Here is a 21051-nt window from a genome sequence, read left to right as displayed (position 1 = left end):
GGAGAACATGAATCTTAACACTTTTCCTTGGTTGCAGCCCTGGGAACCTGCAGGGGCTTGGAGAAGATTCTCATGGAGAATTCTCCCTTCCCTTCCTTGCAGGTGTGTCTGTAGATCTGCCTTGCTTTGTAAAGAAGTGCAGCAGCTTCGTGTCTCACCAGTACATCGTTTTCGGGGCCACAATTTCTCCTCCTCCCAACAGCCATTTCATATTTCCAGGATTTCAGCCCTACAGAAATGCCCTTTGTTCAGATTTAGGAGGTTTAGGACCGACTGAGAGGGAAAGAAGGGTACTCTCCAAGGTGGGAGTGGGGTCAGAGGGTGGGAGGAAAACAAAATCCAGGGAAGACCAGAAATTCTGGGTTCTGCAACACAATCCATGTAACCGAGAGACTAAGTCTGCTCCTGGGGCTTGTGCTTCTGCCTTTTCAGGGAAAAGAAGCTGACAGCAGCCTGGGGTCCAGGTGGCATCTTTTCAAGCCCTTCTTATTATTTTAAGGACAAACTCACATCAAGAACCAAGGTGTGAGTGGTTCCAAGTGACAAAAGAATTGCACTCAGATGGACAGAGCAAGCTGCTTCTCACATCAGGCTGCAGGCTGGGGAGGGGGAGCCTGGGAGCAGAAAGACAGAATCCAGGGCTGCCCAGAAGGAAAGACTGAATGGAAGAGGCTAATTTACACAGGAAGTAAGCACTTACCAGACCCTTCATCCCAACACAAAAAACCCTCTGCCATATCTGGAAGCAATTACATCCAGTTAACATGATCAGCTTGCCACTAAAATTAACTGCAAACAGAAATATTTTTCACTTTTGCAACAGGAGATGCCAAGGTTTGGCCTCTTCTCCCCCCACCCATTGAATCGGGCTGCTGGGGAATATTTAGCAGCTACTCAGCTCAAAACACAAAAACCACTCTTGTAGCTGTCAGGACACAAAAAGTAAAATAGTGGATAATTATGAAGGGGGGAAGTGGCAAAGAAAACCACCGTGTTAGAAATTGAGAAAGGGGCCAGGCACATGACATCTGACTGCACTGCTTACGTGTCCAGCCTGGGTTTTCCATGCTGGACTTCAAGGAAAGGAAAATGTTTTTGGAGCCACTCGACTTAGCACCCATTTTGCATCATATTTAAGTACCATCTTTATTCCTTCTGCCAATGGGCTCATGCGGGGGGGGGGGGGGGGTTGTAGGGAGGTGGATCTGCAAATGTTAGTGGATCCCTATTTTAGCAAAGCATTTGGGGGACAACTGTCAAGATTTAACTTTTGCATTGAACACTCCCCATCCCCACTCTACAAACATCTTCAAAGCAGCTTTCACCTGCTCTAAGAAGGGCAAGAGCTGCTTTTTATTTAAGACGTGCACAGTTTTTCACAGAGAGGAAGAAAAGCAGGCTAGCAGGAGTTAAGAACTTGCCTCACCTGAGTGTGTGTCATCTGAACTAAGCCAGTGTCCAGCTACCTCTACTTACTGACCACTTACTCTTGTCCTCTCTCTTTGCATGGCAGCCCCGCAACGGATAAGAATTTACTTTTAATTTTCCTTGAACTGCCATCAATGATGTCAGTCATAAATGCCAGAGACAGACCGGCAAATTTGTTTTAAGGTTCCTAAAGGAGGTGTCATCTCCAACCCCTCCCCCACTACCCTGTCTCTTCTGGGCGAGACTCAAGACTCGGGCAAGCTTCCCCGAAAGTGCAGTTCATTCCTTTGTCACCAGGGGCCTTTAAAACAGCAGCGGCAGTGGCAGTGAAGGCAGCACACCCATTTGCCAGACAACCCACAAACATCTTTTTCTCAAAAAGAGTCAGGCAAAAGTTTCCCCCCAAGAATGAGGTCAAACTGCTGTTCTCTGCAAAAATCACATTTAGAAACATTTCTTGGCCAAGGGGGGGAAAAAAGCGAGATACGATTTAAAAGATACGACTTAAGTACCCTGCCTTTGTAAAGATTTGAGGCTATAACGGGGAAAAAAAGCACGGTCTCGATATGTTTAAAAGGGAAAAAGTGCTATGCCATCCTTTTTTAATTTTTAAAAGCTTATTTTTACAGTGAGAAAAAATTAAAGAAGCACACATGTCCTTTAAAATATTGTAAGATCAGGACATACACTGTGCTACATATTTTATATGCATTGTCCTACTTGTTAACAGCATGGCAGCACCGGGAAGTAAATACTATTGATTTCATCTCACTGGGAAAGCACTAAGTGGAGAGATCACAGAGCTCCTAGAGTCAGAAGATGAATTCAAACCCAGGTCCAACTCGAGATTCAATAGTCTGGACCACAATGCTCTCCTGCTACCCAGGGTTCTGCAGCCAACAATGCAGGCTGGATGCAGAAAATCTAGAAGCTATGAGCATGCAAAGAAAGAAAATACCACTGTGGGAAAGAGTTCGGCAGTTCCTCAGAAGGTTAAACATAGAATCACCATACGACCCAGCAATCCCACTTCCAGATATATACCCAAAAAGAACTGAAAGCAGATACTTGAACAGATACTTTGCATGCCGATGTTCATAGCAGCATTATTCACAACTGCCAAAGGATGTAAGCAACCCAAGCGTTCATGAAAGGATAAACAAAATGTAGTATATTCAAACAACGGAATATTACTCAGCTGTAAAAAGGAATGAGTCCTGATACATGCAACAACATAGATGAAGCTTGAGGACATTACACTGAGTGAAATAAGCCAGACACTAAAGGACAAATACTGTATAGTCTCACTGATATGCAATACCTAGAATAAATAAATTCAGAGACCAGTTACAAGGGGTCAGGGGTAAGGAGAATGGGGAATTATTCTTAATGGGTGCAGAGTTTCTCTTTGGAGTGATCAAAAAATGTGGGTAATGGACAGCGGCGATGGTAGCACAAAAGACTGAATGGCACTGAACAATACACATGAAAGTGGTTAATGGGAATTGTTGTGTTGTATAAATGTTACCATGATCAAAATTTTTAAAGGAAGAAAGAAAAAAAAGGAACGTCCCCTAAAACCCCACCACCCAGGGCCACCACTGTTGGCTTGCGGGGTCCCTCCTTCCCCCTCACTCTACACACACGTCCAGGCACACACACACCCTGCTCTGTCCCGGGGCCGCGTCCAGGCATGGAAACGGTTAAGGCGCCCTCACTGAATAAATCAAAAGTTCAAGGCTGCAGCATACCACAGTGATTCCCGCTTCACCTATGACAAGAACCAGAGGGCGGCTAAAACCCCTGGCATCCTGCACAGGTCCGCCCGGCCCGCACAGGTTAGGCCGCCAGGGTCAGGGCTGCGGACCTTCAGCGGTAACATTCATTTCCTGAACAGGACAAGTTCTCCTGACCATAAAGCTAATAGGGACTTCCTCACGGGGCGCACTCTGGCTGACAGGGCTACTTGTCACTGGCCACGCAGGAGGAGAGCGCTGGTTCCCATTAGTGGCTTATGATGCCAGGTGCTACTAATAAGGTACGTCGGCAAGAAACAAGAGCCTGCTAAGTTGTCTCTCCAACTCTGGAAGTAATCAGGTCTGGGCTTCAGGGAGGGGAGGGGCCTTCTTGAAAGAGAGGGGGCAGGGAGAGAGGGGGCTTAGCCACAGTAGAACCCCGCAGCACCTAACCCGTTGGACGGCTTAAATAAGTAGGTTTCAAACAAGCCCCTCGCATTTCCCCCAGCTACCAGAACAGAGCCCCCCGAATTAACACTAATAACGTCTGCCCAGCACTCCAGGCCTGATGGGCCGTCACCACCCGGTCACATCTGCTTCTCACTAGGGCAGGGAGAGTGGTGCCAACAGGCCTAAGGCACTGAGACCACGGCGTGCAGCTAATCCACTTTAGAGACCCCCACAGGGCCAGGGTGACAGGGACTCAGCCGCTCCCGGCTCCCGGCCCCACTCAAAGCCCGCACATTCAGGCCGTGCCAGGCTGGGGGTCAAAGAGGAGCTGGAGGTAGGGAGAAGGCCTCACGTGGAAGTCCCCATTGCATGCTCTATGTTTCAAGTTATCTCATTTAATTGTTTAAAGTGACACTGAGAGAGGGGCCATTTCACAGAAGAGGATCCGCACAGCTCAGAGGGGTTCAGTCACTGGCCCAAATTCACAATGCATAAGGAGTTTATAGCATGAGGATTCAAAGCCGGGTCTATCCGGTTTCAGTCTTTGTGCTCTTGCTCTACATTATACATCCACCTCCCCGAAAGGCAATGGTTTGGTGGCGTTTGTCTCGTTGTGAGCATGCCTGGTGGTGGTGGTTTGTGTGCCTGTATATGTCTTTATTTATTATTTTCGGGGGATCTAAATGGCCTAAGAGAAAGAGAACTCCAAAAACATTCCCACCAGCCTGGAATTTCTCGCCTTCATCAAAATGCCTAACATGGAGTCTTTTCATAACTTCCATCAGTAATACCCCACGGTTTCAGGAAGTTCTTTCTCATATCTAACTTTGGTTCTTCTTGCTGCATTGCTAAACACAATCTGTTCATACTGAGGAATATCAGATCTTGAGGACAGGGTTGAAAGCGAACGATCAATGGAGAATTAAGCAGGGTTTTGCCAGTTTTCAATCAACATTTCCACGCAAACAGAAACATACCAGATACTCTCCTTGCAGTTGCATAGATAAGCCTCACGTAGGCAAAATCCAACCGCAGTTTCTCCATACTGAGCCAGCATAATAAGGACACTGGGGCTTTTAAGGGGAAATGGTAGAAAGGGGAATTTCTGATTATGCTGGCAAGAAATTAACAGCATGGAATTTTTATTTTTGTAAATGGGCTTCTCTTTCTCTCTCTTTTCCTATTTTTTTACGTTTTGAATCAGCATAAAAGAACTACATCACTTAAAAGCTGGTCTCTCTCTGGGCCAGTCCAAGAGGATATGGCCTTAGACCCATGTGACCTCAGCCCCCAAAGACCTGAACCCTCTGCAGTAAGCGACACTCTCAACTTCTTCCTCCTCTCCCGACAGGGGAGGAAACACCCAGGCCAGATCTGGCTAAACAGCACCAGGCTACATGATGCAGGGAACAGGGTGCTGGTGCTTCCTGTACTCCTTCCTTTCTGATTCCATTAGCCACCTAAGAACCAAGGAGGAATATTGTGGTGTCTTGGAAAGAACAGTGAGCATGGTGCCAGAAGACCTGGGCACGAATTCTAGCATCATCCTTTACTGCTTTACCGTGGACAACTCAACTAACCTCTCAGTCTTCCCAGCCCCCATCACTGAACGTGAAACTAATACAGACCTCACAGGTCGGCCAGGGGGTCTAAGGAGATGCTGGCAACCACAAACGTTCTTCGCACAGAACCCAACAGGGATTAAGGACTCAAAGCAATGTTTGCTGAGTCCACTCTTAGAAGCATCCTGCACCAGGGGAGACGGGGGAGCAGGAAATGAAGGAGCCCCGGTAGGCCCAACACCCTCAGCCCAGCCGCAATTCTCCCTTCAGTATGGTGGTGTGTGTGCTGCTCACCTCCTTGGCCACAGTGATTTGCACACCTGGCCATTTGCACACGCAGCAGGACGCCGCATTGATGAGCTGCCTGGGCATCTGGAGCTGATGACAGTGGAGTGCTGCCCAGCTAAATTTAAACAAGAACTGGAATGACTCACCAGGCCTCGGGTCAATGGGACAAAGAGTACTCTGGCCACCGTGGTGTGAGAGATCAGCTTCTGGAGGAAGATGCAGGGGCACACTGAGAATCAGCCCCAAACACACAGCACACGCATGAAGCAGTGCTTTTTACCACACTGTATGAATCAACTCCCTGTGCTGAGAACAGCCTCTGGGGGAGAGCAGGATTCGACCAATATGTTCTACCCTGCACTGCTAGCATGCCCCACTTCACAACAGTGACAATAATAAAAATACAAAAGCAAACACATATGGAACCCTTACTTTGTGCCACCATTCCCTGTACTTAATAGATACTTACTGATTTAATCTTTATAACAACCCTGTGGTACATTCTGTTATAATTTCCATTTTACAAAACAGGAAAGAGGCACAGAGAGGTTAGGTAACGTAAGCTTGGCCACACAGCTGGTATGTGGTGAAGCCGGGATTCTGACCTAGTCGGCCTAATTTGTTCAAAACGGACATTTACTATGTGTAAAATGTGTATGGAGGGGAGGGGTCCCCTTGTAAATTTATCTTTCTACCAAAATAACTGCCATAGAGTTGGGGCATTTCCATAGCACAGACTAAATAGAACTTGGCTAAGAAAACCTTTAGTGGTCACAGAAAATTCAGGAATGTGCAATGGGCAAAATGAGGGCCACCTGTGTTCTTATACTTACGAGGATTCTTAAGTCTTACACTTGGGCTTTCAGTTGGACTTGTTTTAAAGTCATTAATTAAAAAAAAAATTAAAGTGATTGGAAATGTTTTCCTCCCAAATTAGCAAGAAGTCAAAGAGCTGTGAGTGGAGTTTGATTTTAATAGTTTAGGATAATCACTATTTTAAAGATTCATAAATACTTTTCATAGAACAAGCAAGAGGAAAAAGTGTTGCTGAACTGTGGCTCCTTCCCACCCAGCAACTAGCAGCTCCATCCAATAGTGACAGTAAATTAAAATGGGACTTCTTAGTGAGATAAAAGAGAAGGCAACTTTCCTCCATTGGAAATAAAATAAAGAAGTCATCTTCAAAAGATCCAAGAGTTCAGTCTAGATCCCAGAAGGCTCAGTGACCCTACACAGGTTAAAAAAAACAAAGTCAGAGTAGACGAATCGAATCAATCTGACCCCCTATTTAGCTGACTGAACTGCCAATCCAAATTCCAGAATAACCAAGATTCAGTCAGCCAAAAGGACTTCAGGAGGATATCAGTGGGTGCACAAGAGGCAAAAGAAGATTTTTTTTTTTAAGAGCTCATCAAAATCTGAAAACAGCTCATCCAACTGCCTAGTTTTAAAAATGAAGAAATTAAAGCATGGGGATTAGAAAAAAAAAGGACCAACAATGTTGAGACAGAGCTAAAAGACGGAGAGCTGGGCCTTGAGCCCAGGTCTCCGCAACAGCTGGGAGCAACACCACAAAATCTTCTGCCATCTTCATAACTGCACAACCAACAACCTCTCCAAACAACTAGGAGACATCCAGGAGCCCAGGAGGCTATGAACTTAAGTCACTCATTATCCCAGAAGGGATCCTTCCTGGAAACAGAAATGAATTCAAAAAGGATTTGGGCAAATCTGTGAATGACAGAACAACCATAAATAGCTCCTAAGAAAAGCTGGAATATACCTGACCTTTCGGACTGACGTCAAGGAAGACGGCTGGAGCCTCCAACGGTGGTATCTCACAGATGCTGACTGGCAACCAAAGACTGGGTGAGATGAAGCCGACCCAGAACAGCAGTGCCCATGTTCTTATATGGCCTGGCACGGGGCAACCAGGCCTGGGAGTCAGGAGAACCATGTTCTGGGCTCGACCATTCACAGCTGGGTAGCCTTGGGCAAGTCACTCACTCACTACAAACCTCATTTTCCTCATCTGTAAAATGGAGGTGATAACAGCACCCAACCCCTTGTCCAAAACCCTTGGGTGCTTCAGAAATCAGGATTTTTCAGGTTTTCAGAAAGGTACTATGGGGCTGACAGTGTTTATTACATAACAGCCCCAGCAGAGTCTAGGGCAGCACTCTCTAATCAAACACATTAATATTTTTGCAGCAAAACATATGAATATTCAAAATAAGTGGGCTAAATATAGCCTTGTGTCAGTTTAGATCAGGCTTTCCCACTAAATGACAGTGCTGTGAACTTACACAAAACCTTTAAGCTTTCAGAGCTTTGCAAACTTCATGAGCACAGATATGGGATTACGGCCCTGTACCATCTTAGGGGAGGCTGTGAAGGTAAGAGATAGAAAGTAATTAAAGTTGCTTTGCAAGGGAGAAAGTGCTGCTCTGATAAAAGGCATCATTAATATTACTGCGGCTTTCATTATTTCTTACCATAACCTTTTCCAAACAGAACTGGGTTGGACATCAGAGGTGCCCAAAGTTGGCAGAAAGATGAAAGGGGACAAAGAGTTCAGGACAACCTCCAACCTCCCCAAAATGGCCTAAACCAAGGTCAACGGCTGTTGACCCTCAACACAGTCAACCACTGAAGAGAGAACAGTTGGTCCTCTGGGAGAGACCAAACGAGGCAAAGGGCCAGAGAGAATTCTGACAGGTCAGCAGTGTGGCTCACGTACCCTGGGGCCAGCCCCAAGAGGCCCCGAGGAAGCAGAACCAGGAGCTGGCTGAGACCATTCCTTGTGACTCTTGAGCATCCCTTCAAGAACCAGACAAGAGTTCCTGCTGTTTCTCTGCAGGATTCACCCTTGAGCTGGTCTAAAAGCTTGTTTGTATCACATCTAGAGGCTCCTGGGAAACCAAGCCTCACCCTGATTCTGCAGCACTAAATTCAGAAACATATTAAGGCCAGGATGTATGAGCCTGGGGAGACTGCGGGCTATACCTGAGAACCATGTTCACACTTAAGTCAATCATTCCATTCTCTGTAATCTTTTCACATCTTGTATATAACTCTGCGAATGCTAAGATGCAGCTGGGCCCAGTGGCACTGGGCCCTAGACCATAGCTAGACAAGCCAACATGCCAATTGCTCAGAGAAAGAAAGAGAAAGAAGAGAAAGTAAGGATGCAGGCAGACAGAGCAGTCTTCCAGAAGACCTGATGTGATCCTCTCTCAGTCAGACATTATCCTCTGTAATATGGGCCCACAGGGGAAGCTTTTGGAGTCCAGAGCTTGCTCCTCTACCCGCCTGGAGAATGCCACTGATCCATCAGGCCTCTGAACGGTTCTAACTTCTTTCTGGATCCATTAGATAAGTAAGCCTCATACGATTTACCCAAATGGTGTCTTCGGTCCTTCCATCAATCAGAACCTACTTTTAACATTGCATTTACATCTCACGGTTGGCCTCAGGGACCACGATCCACAACTTCATTAAGTTGCATTCCAACTATCTGTGGTGGCAACATGTTCCCCTCCCACTCCACACCAGCCTGGGATCCAGTCATGGGGAAACCGAGTCATGTGATTCCCTAACGAACTCTCCTTCCTGCATCATTTCCCAGCATTCTCCATTTCCTTCCTCTCCATGCCCTTCTACTACCCCAACCCCATGTACCAACACTCCAGCTTCTTGGCTTTAAATAATAAATGAAATATTTCAAAATCTGCAGCCCATTGCTTCATCATGTTCATCATGTTATAGTCACAGCCAATTCCACAGCCTCCTGTTATCAAAATCTCCCACACTGATTTTTTTTTTTTTCATCTTGTCTTTTTGTTTGTACTGGGAGTCGTGACTTTTTTTCCTTCCACCTGAGCATTTCTCAAACTCCTGATGGGGTTTAGATGGGAAGGGCAGACAGAGAACAGTAGGAAATGGAAATAGCATGTTAATCCTGGAACTTTTTGAGGGTGAGAGAGGGGGAAAAAGCCTCACACCAAGTTATTCTACTAGTCAGAGTAAGAACTGAGCACAGGCAAGAACATCTATCCTCTTTTCCTGTTTAGATCCTCCCAGCTTTCCACCAAACGACTGCCACAGGCTCCAGCTACTTGGGCCACAGGTGCTTGCTTGCCACCCTCAGTCAAAAGCTCCTTCTCCCCGTTAGCAGCACGTGGGTGAGGCTGAGCATTCCAGGGCCAGCACCTCACCATCGCTATCTGGACAGGGCATGCTCTGCGCCACCTCACAGCCACCCAACCCTGCTGGGAGGTAGTGCCATGGCCACCTCACGGGAGAACTCAGAGTCAACCGGGATGCTGCCAAGACGGACCTAAACAAGATGGAGGGACTGACGGGTTAGCGCCTCACCTTCACCGTTACTATGTGCCAGCCACAACTCTAGTGACTTCTAGATGTTATTTCATTAATTCAGCACCACTCTGCTGACCACCTCCATTTTTAAAAGTAAAAAAAAAAAAAAAAAAAAAATCAGGCCTCACAAAGGTTAAATGACCTTTCTCTCACCCCTAGATATAGCAAATTTCATTATTTGGAATATAAAGAAACAAGGGTATCACAGACTGGGAACTTTGGGGAAAGCAATTTCCTTTGTGGCCCTCTCAGGCAAAAAGGCGTAACCAAAACCAAACCGGAACCAGAAAAAAATTTTACTTTCCACCATAGCCCACTTCTCATAGCAGGTAACTGAAATAATTCACATCCGGAGAAGATGATAAATCTATCTGGTGAAGTCTGGGGAGGGGGTTTCCTCTTCAGGAAAGTTCGAGCAAAACCAAACACAACCTCAGTCTGCATCTGAGCAATGGGTCCATCAGGAAGACACACCTTGGTGGCAGTTATTTTTCACACCCACCAGAAAAAAAACTACATTTAGTTTAAGTGGCACTTTCCACAAGGTAGGTCTCAAAGCCACCTATTACCACCTGGGTTGTTGCTGATGTTCTCACAAACACTGGGGACTGACGGCTTGGTATGCTGAGCCCTCTATCTTGGCACTTGCCCTTATGAAGCTTGTTACTGCAAAGGAGAGGCTAAGCCTACTTATAATTGTGCCTAAGAGTCTACCCCCGAGTGCCTCTTTGTTGCTCAGATGTAGCCCTCTCTCTCTCTCTAATTAAGCCACCATGGCAGGTGATCTCACTGCCCTCCCCCCTACATGGGACCTGACTCCCAAGGGTGTAAATCTCCCTGGCAAAGCAGGATATGACTCCCAGGGATGAGCCTAGACCTAGCATCGTGGGATTGAGAAAGTCTTCTTGTCCAAAAGGGGGAAGCAAAATGAAACAAAATAAAGTTTCAGTGGCTCAGAGATTTCAAAAGGAGTCAAGAGGTCACTCCGGTGGGCATTCTTATGTACTATATCCTTTTTAGGGTTTAGTGTATCGGAATAGCTAGAAGTAAATACCTGAAACTATTAAACTGCAACGATTGTATAACTATGTAGCTAACATGGGTTGATCGTGTGATTGTGAAAACCTTGTGAATCACATTCCCTTTATCCAGTGTATGCATGGATGAGTAGAAAAATGGGGACAAAAACTAAATGAAAAATAGGGGGGGATGGGGAGGATGATTTGAGTGTTCTTTCTTACTTCTACTTTTTATTCCTATTTTTATTCTTTCTAGTAAAAGGAAAATGTTCAAAAATAGATTGGGGTGATGGGTGCATAACTAACTATATGACGGTACTGTGAACAGGTGATTGTACCCCATGGATGATTGTATAGTATGTGAATGTATCTCAATAAAACTGAATTTTTTTTAAAAAGCCACATATTACCAGCATTGCAGCTCAACAAAATAGCAGGCAAGAGGGTGTGCAGGGAAATGTTATCAGTGACAACAACAGAAAACCCCATTTCTTTACACCATTAATCTTACTTCAGGACTGGAGGATAAAATGACAGACATATGGTTTATGCTGGATACAGGAAAAAGCCAAACCCTCCGTATTTACTCGGCTTCTGATAAGCAATCCTCAAAACCTTCTGCAGACATGGTCTTCTTCAGGGCTGAATGACTCCCAGAGGCAGCAAGTATAAGCGGTTATGGCCTGAAGTGGAGTCCAGCTCCGTCTCTTCCTATCTGTGTGACTCCTGCAAAGTCACTTTACACCTGAATTTACGTACCTTCCAATGTAAAAGAAGAACACTGCCTTCCTCATTGGGCTGTCAATGAAAATGCAACTCCATATAAAGCATTTAGCACTGAAGGAGGCCCATCATGAGGACTCAATGAATGGCTATTTCACAGAGAAAGAAAGGGAACCCAGAGGGAAGCTGATGCTGGCCCAAAGTGGCATTTATTTCAGTGTGGGCAGAGAAGGGACAAGAATGAGGCTCTGCTGCAGGCTTCAAGGTCCCTTACGCCCATCCTTCCCCTTGAATTTAAATCAACTCCCCCTAAATGTGTTTGCAAGAACAGAGAAAGAGAAGAGAGTGGAAGCCACAAGATGAACTTTCACCAGGAATGATGCTCGGAACCTGAAGCTGCTCTAGGCAGCATCCAGCCCCACCCCTCCACCTCCTGTTTTCCACATCTTGGGCTGCAGATCACCTGCTTTTGCTGTAACTACTCGGTGGAAACCCGGGTACCTGAAACCTGGTAACATGTCCAGACCCAGGCCATGAGAGACCCTCATCCCAAATAATCCCACTTCCTCCTCTCCCTCCTTTCACTCTATGAGTCACTCCAGGCAAAGGAACACAGAGCAAACAGCAGAAAAAAAACAGGAGCCCAAAGCAAAAAGAGGAAAGAGCCTTGTAAGAAGCTGGCTCAGGAGCCTCCCAGTCCTTTGCAAAGACACTAGGTCCCCTTGCCCTACTGAAAAGTGTGCCTCCCAAATCTTAGAAAAAAGTGTCTTCCCCAAATGGCAGGGAGAGCAAGGAAGCCAGTCCCCAGGGTTTGGGAGGAGCCAGAAACAGAGGAAGGGTGCTGGGGACCAGAGATCAGAGTGGGGTGTGGGATCGGTGAGGCACCCACCTGTGCTGTTCCACAGCCTCGTTGTCAGGCAGCTCGACCCCGCACACACTGCACTGCTCCCCGATGGTCCTGCTCTCTGACTTCATGCCCACAGCCAGCTCGCCCAGCTTACTGAACAGCTCCCTCTGGATGAAGCCCTGCGGCAGCAGACCCCCGTAGGTGCTGAAGTCCATGGAAACAGCCAGGGCTGGCTGCATGTGGAGGCCAGACGTCACGGAAGACGGCATGCTCAACACGGTGTCGGCCTTGTGGTTGGGCAACACGGAGTAGATACCCAGATGTTTCTCAGCTGGGGGCACGGGGTGCTCCAGCCGGCCAGGGGGGCCCTGGCCAGCCTCGGCTGGGGGTGGCAGCTGCTCAGCACTCTCCTCGCGCCCATAGTGCAGCTCCCTGGCACTGGTGATGACGCTGCTCCGGGTCGGGGTCCCGGGCCCCTCTTTACCCCTTTCCTCGGCCTTGTCTCCCATCCCACCTGAAGTGCTGGACTCGGCTGCCCCAGGGCTGTCCTGACTGGGCACCTCATCCACCTGCATCATCTCTGTCTTGACTTCAGTCACCGAGGGGTGCCGCCCACCCCCAGCCAGAGTCGGCTCATCAGGCCCCACAGGAGGCTGAAGAGTTCCCTGCAGGAGAGACTGTCCTATGGTCATCAAACTGTCCACTGCAGCCTTGGTGGGGCTCATGGCTGAAAGACCAAATGAGGTGGAGACTGATGGGCTCTGGTCCGCCATGGGCCCAGGGAGGCTCTGTCCAGCCACACTGGCATACCCGCTCTCCTCGCTGGAATGCTTCGAGATGAAGATGTTCTTGAGGTACCGAGCCTTGCGGTCCTCTTCTTCCTCAGCCCCACCATCTGCCATGGTGGCCTCGGTGTCATTGTCATCTGAGGCCTGGATGGTCTCCAGGATCTTCAGGCACTGCTCCTCCAGGTACTCAATCTCCAGAATCTCGGCTGCATACAGCAGGTCATCCAGGTCCTCTGCCTTGGCTTGCAGGGTGGCTGTGTACGCATACTCCAGAATCTGCTGGAAGGTCTTTGGCGAGAGGAAGTCCAGAGTATAGTGCTGGCTGTTGCGGTGGAAGAGGATCTCAAACATCTTGCTGGTGCAGGCCAGCACCGTCCGGTGGGCATGGAACTCCTGGCTGTCCACCATGATGACCACATCACACAGAGTCCCAGCCAGCCGCATCTGGTTGGCCTTGCACAGGAGCCCCGTGGGGTGGCTGGGGTTCTGCAGCTGGATCATGCCCATCTTTGTCAGATCCATGGTGCTCCCCGCAGCTCAGGCATGAGGCTCTCTTTCCTTCTGGGCTCTGCGTAGTGGGGTAGGGTGGGTTTTCTGGGCCAGCTGAGAGGGTTGGAGGAGAGAAAGGTAGGTCAAGGTAAGAGATGAGCCAGCAAAGGGCAGATTAGTTAGTGTCCCCAGTGGTAAAAAAAAAAAAAAAAAAAAAAAAAAAATTCAAACAATACACCACCTCCCCAGCACCATCAGCAAGGAGGCTCTAGAAAATTTTAATGGAGAAAAGGGGAACTTCCTAGAAACCTACAAATCTACCTTTGCAAGCCCAGGGATTATGAGAGTAAAGAGAAAGTTTTGCCATAGCACTGTTCCAAGACATCTGTTGTATCAAGTGAAATGAAAATTGCAGTGGAGTCCTGTGAACCCCACGCTTTCTTCAAGTCTGAGAAGGAGGGGCTCAGACTCCTGTGTAAGGCCAATATTCCTCATGGGGAGTTGCCCAGGGCATAATTTAAATTAACAAGAATTGAAAACCTTCCTTCAAGTGCTCAGCTTCACTATCCAGACTCCCATATAGCAAACCTCATCTTCAAAAAAAAAAAAGTTTTTCTGAACACTGCCTCACTCTGGAAGCCCCAGGAGCAAAGTCAAGAGCAGGTGGGGCTGGCAGGCTGCAGTCTGGGCCCACAGAAATCTATGGACAACTGGGCTCTCCTCTCCCAGAACCACCCTCTCACCACCAGCCAGTGTCCTCCTGCGCCTCCTCAGGGCCTCCAAGGACTGACAGACCCCCACCCTAACCCCCTCCTTAGGCACTAACAGGAACACATAGGTATAAGCCACCCACTAGTCTGGATGCCTCCAAGGTATGATGTATGTCATCTAAAATATGAACTTGTGTGGCTGTGGATGTGTGTGTGCGTATGCACCCATGTGAGAGTGAACACATATACACACACATATCTAAGATGCTGCACTTACCCACACACGCACACACACACACTCGCACAAGGGCACAGCAGACAGCAGGATCTAAAAAGGAAGGATGGGTCATGAAGGCATGGAGAGAAATCAGGAAATATGCACCCCTACAGCCAGGAAGGCATGTGCTGGGTACATGAACTACACATGTGGCTCCCAAGCTACCAGGTATGGGCAAGTCCTGTGATCAGGAGTAGCACTGAAACCGGACATGGCTCCCAGGTACTAGAAGCAATAAGGGCACCAGCATCCATGGTGTGCATTACAACCAGTATGATGAGAGACAAAGGCCTCTCCCAGAGCCCAGCTGGGGTCATTATCAGGGCTCTGGGACTCCCCAACCTGTTTAAGGAGTGTTAGAAAGACCTCACAGACTCAGGTTCCTCCCAGCCTCGAGCTTGCTATGGTCAATATTGTAGTGAATGAACTGGGAGCAAAGCAAAGCAAGGTCTCTCCCCGGCTCTTAGAACACTGCTTGCCTCCACCCCCAAAAGAAGGTATGTTTCCAGAACCACCTAGCTCAGGAAGAGAGGGTTAATGAGGATGGCTCTGCTGCCCACCCCGGGTGGGGACTACAGCCGTCAAGAGTAAGACGGCCATTCGTCTACCCCTCGCCACTCACGGGCTTTCTCGCAGACATCGGGATTTCGAGGAACTAAGAGGGAGCAGACGAAAAAAATGGAAGCTTGGCTACCCAAATTCCTTCCCAAAAACAAACTCCTTGGGTTCCAGGGAAACCAGGGCGCTCCTCGGTCAGATGTCTCCCCGACCCGCTGCTCGGCGCCCGCGATCTAGCCAGCGCTGGCTGCAGCGCCCAGCCCGGCGGCGCGGAGAAAAACTGGCGCTATCCCTCTGGAGCTCCGAGGATCGATCGCGCTCTCACACACCCCCAGTTCCCACCGACCCCCACGGAGACTTGGAGACGACTTCAGCAAACCTGGGGAATCAACTTTTCCTGGGAAGCCAGGAAACAGAAAGAAGGAAGCGGGGCTAGGAAGGAGAGAAAGCGAAAGAGACGCGGCCGAAAGGCGAAGAGTCCGGGCGGGCTGGACGCCACCGCGAGAGCAGGGAGGAGGCAGACCCGCCCCGGCGCGCAGGGAAAACACAAAAGCCCTGCAGCGAGTGGTGGGAGGAAAACCGAGCGAGGGTCGTCCGGCCCTCTCTCCCCAACCCAGGGCCGCGACCTCCGGGGAGCGATGGGCAGGGTCCCCAGTTTCGGGGGAGGGCGAGCAAGCGCTAGCAGCCGGCGTGCGCGGTGTTCGGAGCATCTCTGCAAGCCGACAAGCGGGTGGTTGTGAAGCGCGTCTGTGCGTTTAAGTGAGTCTGCGGGCCGGCGGGATCGTGCGCATTTCCAGCGCCTGAGAGTAGCTGTATGCCTGCATGTGCGTGAGCGAAGGAGTGTTCGAGGGGCTGTGCGAGCGAGCCGCCGGCGCGCGAGTGTGAGAAAAGCATCCCGAACGCATCAGGTGCAGAACCCAGGCACCCACCGAGCGCGGCCGAGAGCGCACGGCGAGCCCGGGCGCCAGGTCCGTCCCGCAGAAAGCCGAGGGGGACCGGGAGCCCTGGAGACCCTACGGAGCTCCAGGCTGGCTGCCCCCCAAAAATGGGGGTGAGTGGGATCAAGTCCGATAAAGAAAAAGAGCCCACCACGTTTCTCAAAGAGAAACAAAACCCAAGCGAGTCCCAGTCCTGCTCCCTTCCGCCCCCAGAACCACTCCTCGGATCCTCGGATCCCAGCTTCCCTGTCGGCGAGCGAATAAACACACAAATAAATAAGCCACAAGCCGATCTCGCGCCCGCGCACCCGCCCGCACACATATGAGCACCCAAAAGCTCCTGGCTCCTCCGCCTGCCCTGAAGGTACAAAGCCGCCCTATCCCTAGCCCTCCGCTCGCGCCTTCCGCTCCAGCAGACCGCTCTGTCCCCCACCTCTCACCCCGACTGTGCCCTGCAGGGGAGAGGCTGAAGAGGCAGCTGCTTCCAAGATGACAGCTGGGGCTCCCCTTCTAGCCGACCCCCCAACCGGCGGCGGCTGCGGCTGCAGTAGCAGGAAGGGAAAAGGCCGAAGAAAATAAGACACGAGCCCAGCGGCCGAGTGGCCGAAGCGAGCGCGCTCCCCCAGACCTCTCCAGCCCCGGGGCGCCCTGGCGCGCGGCGCTCGCTGGGCGGTGCGCCCCTCCCCGGCCTTCCACTCACCGCTGCGGAGCCGGGCGCTGCGGGGTGGATGTGCGTGCCTGTGGGGTGGGGGGTGTGCCTGTGTCTGAGAGGGGTGTTGCTGGGGAACTGTTGCTCTCGGTATCACGGCGGCAGCGGCGGCATCGCCCGGCAGTTCGCAGTACCCGCTCTCATCGCCCTCAACTCCTCTCTGCTGCGAGGTTAGCAAATCACCACCGGCTGCGGCGCCTCCGCCGCGTCCCACGTCAACGCCGAGCCCCCTCCCCTGCGAGGCCCCGGCGCCTCTCCATCTTTAGTGCTGGCGGCCGAGCCCGGCTCCCTGCCCACAGCTGCCCCCCTTCCCTCCCCCCTCGCTCGCATCCCCAGGCTCAGCCCGCCCACCCCCAGCACTGGCCGAGCCGGCGCGCGCTCCCCGCCCCACCCCTCCTCTCCCCTCCTCCCTTCCCCGCGCTCCGCGCTCTGCGCTCCGGGCTTCGCCTGACATCTAGCTGCTGCTAGGGCGCCGGCGGTCGCTGCTCGCCGCTCGCCGACCAAGCGGAGAGGAGCGAAGGGGGCTGTTGGAGAGGAATGCAAAACATTAGGAAAGCTTGGTTTGGGGCAGTGGGGACGAGGAGCAGCCCCCGCCTCCAACGCCCAGATTTTTAATTTCCACTAGACAGGAGTTTTGCTTTCATCCGGGGCTCCCGGCGTGGAGTTTTATCCTGGATTCTAGTTTGCTCCAATTCAGCGTGTCATCCCGCCTTTCACTTTTTGTCCGGACTTGGGGTGCATCCCCGCTGCCTACACACGCACGCACACACACATGATTGATTTCCTAATGTAAAATTCCTAATGTAAAGCCACGCTTCCCATCGTCCCGCCGGCTGCGCGCCTCCGGGCGGTGCGCACCTGGATTGCAAGAAGTCTCCGGGCGCAGAATTCGTGGTCCCTGATGATTCCGGAGCGAGAGGGTCCGCCGGGATCAATCGTTGAGGAGAGCCGCCCATTTTAGCTGTCGCAGTCCCTGAAGGCCGAGTTCCCGGCCTGAGAGAAACTTTTCTCCCTCTCACACTTGAGCATCCTCTCGGCCCTGTCCCCAGGAACCTGGTCGGGAAACAGTTCCGGGACCAGCGCGTAGCTCAAAGCTCAGCTTGGAGAAGCTCCGGGCCCCTCCGAAGTGCCTCTTCCTCTCAACTGGCCGCCCTGGTTGAGTACCCCGGAAACATGAGGAAACATGCCCTTCATCAGGCAGCAGAGAGCGTTTCTCTCCTTTTCCACGCTGCTGGGCAAGATTAGGCGGCGTGAGGTGGGAAGCGCTCCTCCGAGCTCGAGCCTTGGCCACCGACTAACGCCCTGGAGTGTCCGGGTGGAGAGGGTGGCGGGAGAGCGCCATCCAGGGGTCTCGGATGGAACTCTCCCGAAGACATGCAGTCTTAGCAATGCGGGATTTGGAGCAGGACGCGTCCGTGGCACGCTTGGGTCGAAGATTTTCCACAGGACCCACGTACATTCACATCACGACGCGCTCCTCTGGCACTGCCTCAGGTCCAGTCAGGCTGCAGGGTAATGGAAGATGGCAGAAGCCGACTCATTCCGCCTCGGAAGGCCAGGCGGCAGAGTTCACATATCAGAATTACTAATGGAAGTGGTCCCAAGCACAGATCGTTCCATCCCAGCAAGTATTGCTCTTTTCTCTCGCTTGCAGGGAAAGTGCTTAGACTTGCTGGATTAGGACTCAAACGCAGCAGGTTGTGGGGGAGAGGAGGAGAGGGGCCGGGAAGCCCACTTGGAAATGCGGGAAGGGAACCAGTTATCCTCCGATAGAGTGTGTTCAGCAACAGCAACCTCGGCCCCAGCATGGAATAGCCCAGTCCGTGGGTGTTCAATTTTGATTAAGGGTAAAGTGCAATCCCTATTTAAAGACCAAAATTTTTCTAGCTCTGGCCAGTGCACTGGGTAAGAGGAAAGGGATTTAAAGGAAGTTAAGAACTGATCTGCAAGGAGGGCAAGGGATGGGGGTGGGGAGGGCAGTGTTGAAGAGAAAGGACCCTCCTAATGACTCCCTAGGGAAACAGAAGAATCACTAAACGTGTTAGGCTTCTCCCTGGATGGGGAAGGCAGAGGGAGCCTCCTGCTGTCCACATCCACCTACCAGCCCTTCCCGGAGTGCAGAGTGTGGTAGCAGGAGAAGCACACAATTAACCCCTGATCCTCATCTCCTATTAATCCTCAAATCAGAGAAAGAGAGAATCTCTGAAAACAATGGGGGAGAGAGAACAATCCCTCCATGGCCCTGGACTTCCCCAGCCCCCATGCCATAGTCACTCTATGTGAAAATCTCCCTTGCTTCATAAACTCTGCCCGTTAAAAAGTCCAGCCCTTGTTAGTAAGTGTTAAAGAGAGATTACTGCCGGAACTTAAGAGGTGGAGAAGGTAACAAAAAGGAGGAAAGGCAGGCGAGGCTGTGGGCTGAGTGCTAGCCTTGGGCTCCTAGCATTTTCTCTTAGGGCTGAAGGCTGGCTGTATAGCAGTTCGATAAGGTTTATTGGGCCCAGATAAAGCAGCAGCAGCTCCCCGCCACAACTGGCACTGTTTATAGCCCGAGCTATGTCCTTGGGTCCTGGGAAGGCTGATGAGAATCCCCAGTTCAGAGATTTCATATGGCAGTACCTAAAATCATACAGGATGGAAAACTACAACAGAGAACTTTTTTTTTTTTTTAATGTTCCTGGATTTGTGGTGATTCTTGCTTTTTCTCTTGAAGGATGTGGTAAGGGAAGGTGAGACATTGGTTCTAGAGGAGAGAAAGTCTTTGAGAGAGATCATGCTGGAGACTGTGGAACAGAATGAGATCCAGTGCTAAATTTTCTTATTCCCCAATGCCCTCCCCCATACACCTCCCTCCAGTGGCAGCCTTTCAGAGCTCGGTGGTAGAAGAGGAGGGTTCATCTGGTCTAAGAGAACTTGGGGATCTATGAGTGTAAACATATTATCAGTGTTGTTCGATTTAATCCTTGTATCCACCCATTAACACAGGTACTATTATCCCCGTTTCTGTAGATGAGAAAATTGAAGCCTTGCCCAAGACCATAGAGCTGTTAAACATCTGAGAGTTTAAATCAGACCATTCTGATTGCAACTCTCATGATCTTAACTTCTGTATTATACAGCCTCTAGTGAGACAAGAAGCTTCAACGTCAAACAGGGACTTTTAATTGTCCTTCTCTTCTTAACTCTATTGAGACCATGGTCTACACAGCAGCCAATCAAGCTTTAGACAACAGATTTAGATCCCCCAAGGTTCTCTGCACTTTTCCTCCTTCCCCAGAATCTCAGGCCAAAGTTGGAGGAGATGAGTTTTGAATGACAGTAAAACTTCAACTAAACAGATACCCAAGAAGATTATAGTGGTGTTTGTAGTATTCTGATTGAATGTTAATGGAATGCTGCAACTCTTTTTATTCCAACCCCTGTTTGAAAATATTTTAAAGTATAAAAGTAAACTTCCTTATTATGATAAATAAATCAAGGAACCCTACCTTTGGGGGAGAAGAAGCTACTTTGCATTTCCACCAAAACCTTCTGATGGGTGGGAGATGAGGCATTTTCAGGGAAGGATGCAGGCAGTGAAGTCTCCGAATGGAAAAGGGTAGACCCCCACCCAGTGGAGAACTCCAGGTGGCCCCAGGAGTAAAGCTGTCACTTCTACTCTCAGATCTTTACCCCACTGGGGACTCTTAGGGGGAGACAGAACAAGCTTATTGTGTCCTTTTCTGGAGGCAAGGGATCTTACAATGCTTCAGGTCACCACTCCAAGTTTCTACTAGATAGATGCAAATCATGTCAAAAATTAGACCGAAGATTTCATGTTGAATGAAATAAGCCGCACACCAAAGGACCAATATGGTATGTTCTCACTTATATGAAATAATTAGACAATGCAAATTCATAGAGAATACAGGTTGCCAGGGACCAGGATGGGGGTGGAGAATGAGAAGTTATTGCTTAATTTTACAGAGGTTCTGTTTGGGGTGATGGAAAAGTTTGGTAATGGATGATGATGATGATGATAGCACAACATTGTGAAGGTAATTAACAACACTGAATTGTATATTTGAAGGTGGTTAAAATGGGAAATTTAAGGTTGCATATAATTTACCAGGATTAAAAAAAAAAAAAGAACTGCCCAACACAAAGAGT

General features: G+C 49.8%; 1 protein-coding gene across 7 annotated transcripts in view; it reads right to left on the bottom strand.

The window, feature by feature from the left end:
- The window catches only part of ZBTB16 (zinc finger and BTB domain containing 16), a 201389-nt gene extending 183189 nt beyond the window's left edge, over positions 1 to 18200 (bottom strand). The window contains exons 1-2 of one of the 7 annotated variants that reach the window (XM_037841503.1): positions 17761 to 18200; positions 12476 to 13824 (exon numbers count right to left, since the gene is read on the bottom strand). In XM_037841503.1, coding sequence (XP_037697431.1) covers positions 12476 to 13743 — 1268 coding nt within the window. In that variant the 5' untranslated portion in view covers positions 13744 to 13824; positions 17761 to 18200. Of the gene's footprint in view, positions 1 to 12475; positions 13825 to 15319; positions 16120 to 16184; positions 16202 to 16626; positions 16652 to 16893; positions 17159 to 17760 lie in introns of those variants that run through there. The other 6 variants (XM_037841508.1, XM_037841501.1, XM_037841505.1 and 3 more) reach the window with 6 other exon arrangements.
- Between the last annotated feature and the right edge of the window lie 2851 nt (positions 18201 to 21051).

The sequence above is a fragment of the Choloepus didactylus genome, chromosome 6, assembly GCF_015220235.1.
Source record: "Choloepus didactylus isolate mChoDid1 chromosome 6, mChoDid1.pri, whole genome shotgun sequence".
Taxonomy (NCBI): domain Eukaryota; kingdom Metazoa; phylum Chordata; class Mammalia; order Pilosa; family Megalonychidae; genus Choloepus; species Choloepus didactylus.
The sequence above is the reverse complement of the archived record's forward strand: the minus strand, read 5'-3'. Positions and strand labels throughout refer to the sequence as shown.